This window comes from Amphimedon queenslandica, unplaced genomic scaffold (assembly GCF_000090795.2).
Source record: "Amphimedon queenslandica unplaced genomic scaffold, v1.1 AMPQUscaffold_6484_Cont21557, whole genome shotgun sequence".
NCBI classification, from domain to species: Eukaryota; Metazoa; Porifera; class Demospongiae; order Haplosclerida; family Niphatidae; genus Amphimedon; species Amphimedon queenslandica.
The window spans coordinates 1-1,882 of NW_003553224.1; the positions used below are offsets into that span (position 1 = coordinate 1).

Sequence of the window (1,882 nt, forward strand, 5' to 3'; positions counted from 1 at the left end):
TAGTATGGCCTGCCATATAGCAACAAACTTTTTGCCCAACATTTCTAATCATGGAGCTAAATCGTAAAAACTAATCAAATATGACTAAAAATTAGAATATTGTAAAGTTTTTAAGTCTTCAAAGTTATTATTTTATGGAAAATTTACTAAAAATTTGAGCCATAAATACATCTTGCTATACGCCATAAATTCTTCTGAAATTTGTTTAGGTTTATATATGTACATTTTAATACTTACATGTACATGTATATATTCACCTTTCATTCTTATAGGATTATCTACCAGTAGCAGAGGCATGTTTAGGGGGGGGGCTGAGGGGGCTTGAGCACCCCCCTCAGGGCTGGGCTCAGAAAAAATTACTAAAGTCCTGGACTCTTGCATCACTACCAAGCCTCTTAACAAAGTTATTTAGCCCCCTGATCATGATTTCAGCAGTTTCCAGTGCTTTAAGGAGCAATCAGAAGTACCAGTAACATAGCAGTATGCTTGAAATGATCTTGGCCCCACCCGTAATTGACGAAAATGCATAAAGAGGCCGTTTTACTGCCGTAAAAGTGGGTGTGGTCAAAATTGCGGCGCACTTCGCGCGCCCTCAGCACCCTCCACCTTTAATTCCTAGATACGCCCCTGAGTAGATCAGGAAGAATTACGTGATTATGTACAGGCCAGATTAAAGGTTTTTTATGAGGAAGAGCTAGACTTTCTTCTTGTTCTCTTTAACGAAGTCCTTGATCATGTCCTTCGTATTGACAGGATCTTCAAACAGCATCAGGTAGGTGTGGTCTAATACTGACCCCACCCCTTATTGACTCTGCCACTTTTAGAGTCTCAGTGGAGCTGGTAAGACTATACTGTCTAGGTCTGTGGCTTGGATCAACGGACTACATGTATCTGTGTTTCAAATAAAAGTAATAATGGAGAGAGGGAAAGAGAGCGATATAAAAAGAGCTTTCTTTTTTGTCTTTCTCCTAGGTTCATAATAAATACACTCCTGATGGTTTTGATGATAATCTACATACAGTGCTAAGACGGTCTGGCTGTCGCAATGAGAAGATTTTATTCATAATGGATGAGTCTAATGTCCTCGATTCAGGATTCTTGGAAAGAATGAACAGACTACTGGTCGATGGAGAGGTAAGAGAAGAGAGAGATCTTCATATGTGCATGTACATACATATACATGTAGTATTTCTACCTGTATTTAAATTTAAACTTTAAATATTCTTTCTAGCAATTGTATGGCTTCTATTTCCTATCCATTGACTCGTAAAATTTAGAACCCTTGTACATGTACATACATATGTACATGTAATTCTAATATAATTCTAATTCCCCCTTGCAGGTTCCTGGATTATTCAAAGCCGATAAATTCACAACCCTCATGACCCAGTGCAAGGAGGGGTCTCAAAAGGAAGGACTGATGCTTCATTCCTCTGAAGAGCTCTACAAATGGTTCACTCATCAGATAATGAGAAACCTTCACGTGGTATTCACTATGAATCCTTCCTCTGAGGGTCTTAAAGACAAAGCTGCTACCTCTCCTGCTTTATTCAATTGTTGTGTGTTAAACTGGTTCGGTGATTGGTCCACTGATGCTCTGTATCAAGTTGGATATGAGTTTACTAATAAAGTTGATCTTTATAAATCAGACGTAAGTACATATGTATGTATATATACAGGATGTACATGTACATATACACTCATGTACATGTCCATCAATGTGTATAAGCCAAGAATATATGCATGTGTAAGTTTCAAAGAGCTTATAATGTTTATACTACTTATGCATGTACATGTATGGGCATGATTTTATGTTATTTTTCAATTTATATATACAGATACATGTTCATGTATGTCATATCTCTCTCTCTCTCTCTCTCCA

The 1,882-nt window shown here is 37.5% G+C and overlaps 1 protein-coding gene across 1 annotated transcript; it reads left to right on the forward strand.

Moving 5' to 3' along the window:
- Positions 1–635: 635 nt before the first annotated feature.
- Positions 636–1,651, forward strand: LOC109592034 (cytoplasmic dynein 1 heavy chain 1-like; the record flags this gene model as incomplete). Its single annotated transcript, XM_020007610.1, has 4 exons — positions 636–772; positions 825–887; positions 973–1,134; positions 1,343–1,651. Coding segments are annotated over 4 exons (671 nt in total), but the record flags the coding sequence as incomplete, so codon positions are not given.
- Between the last annotated feature and the right edge of the window lie 231 nt (positions 1,652–1,882).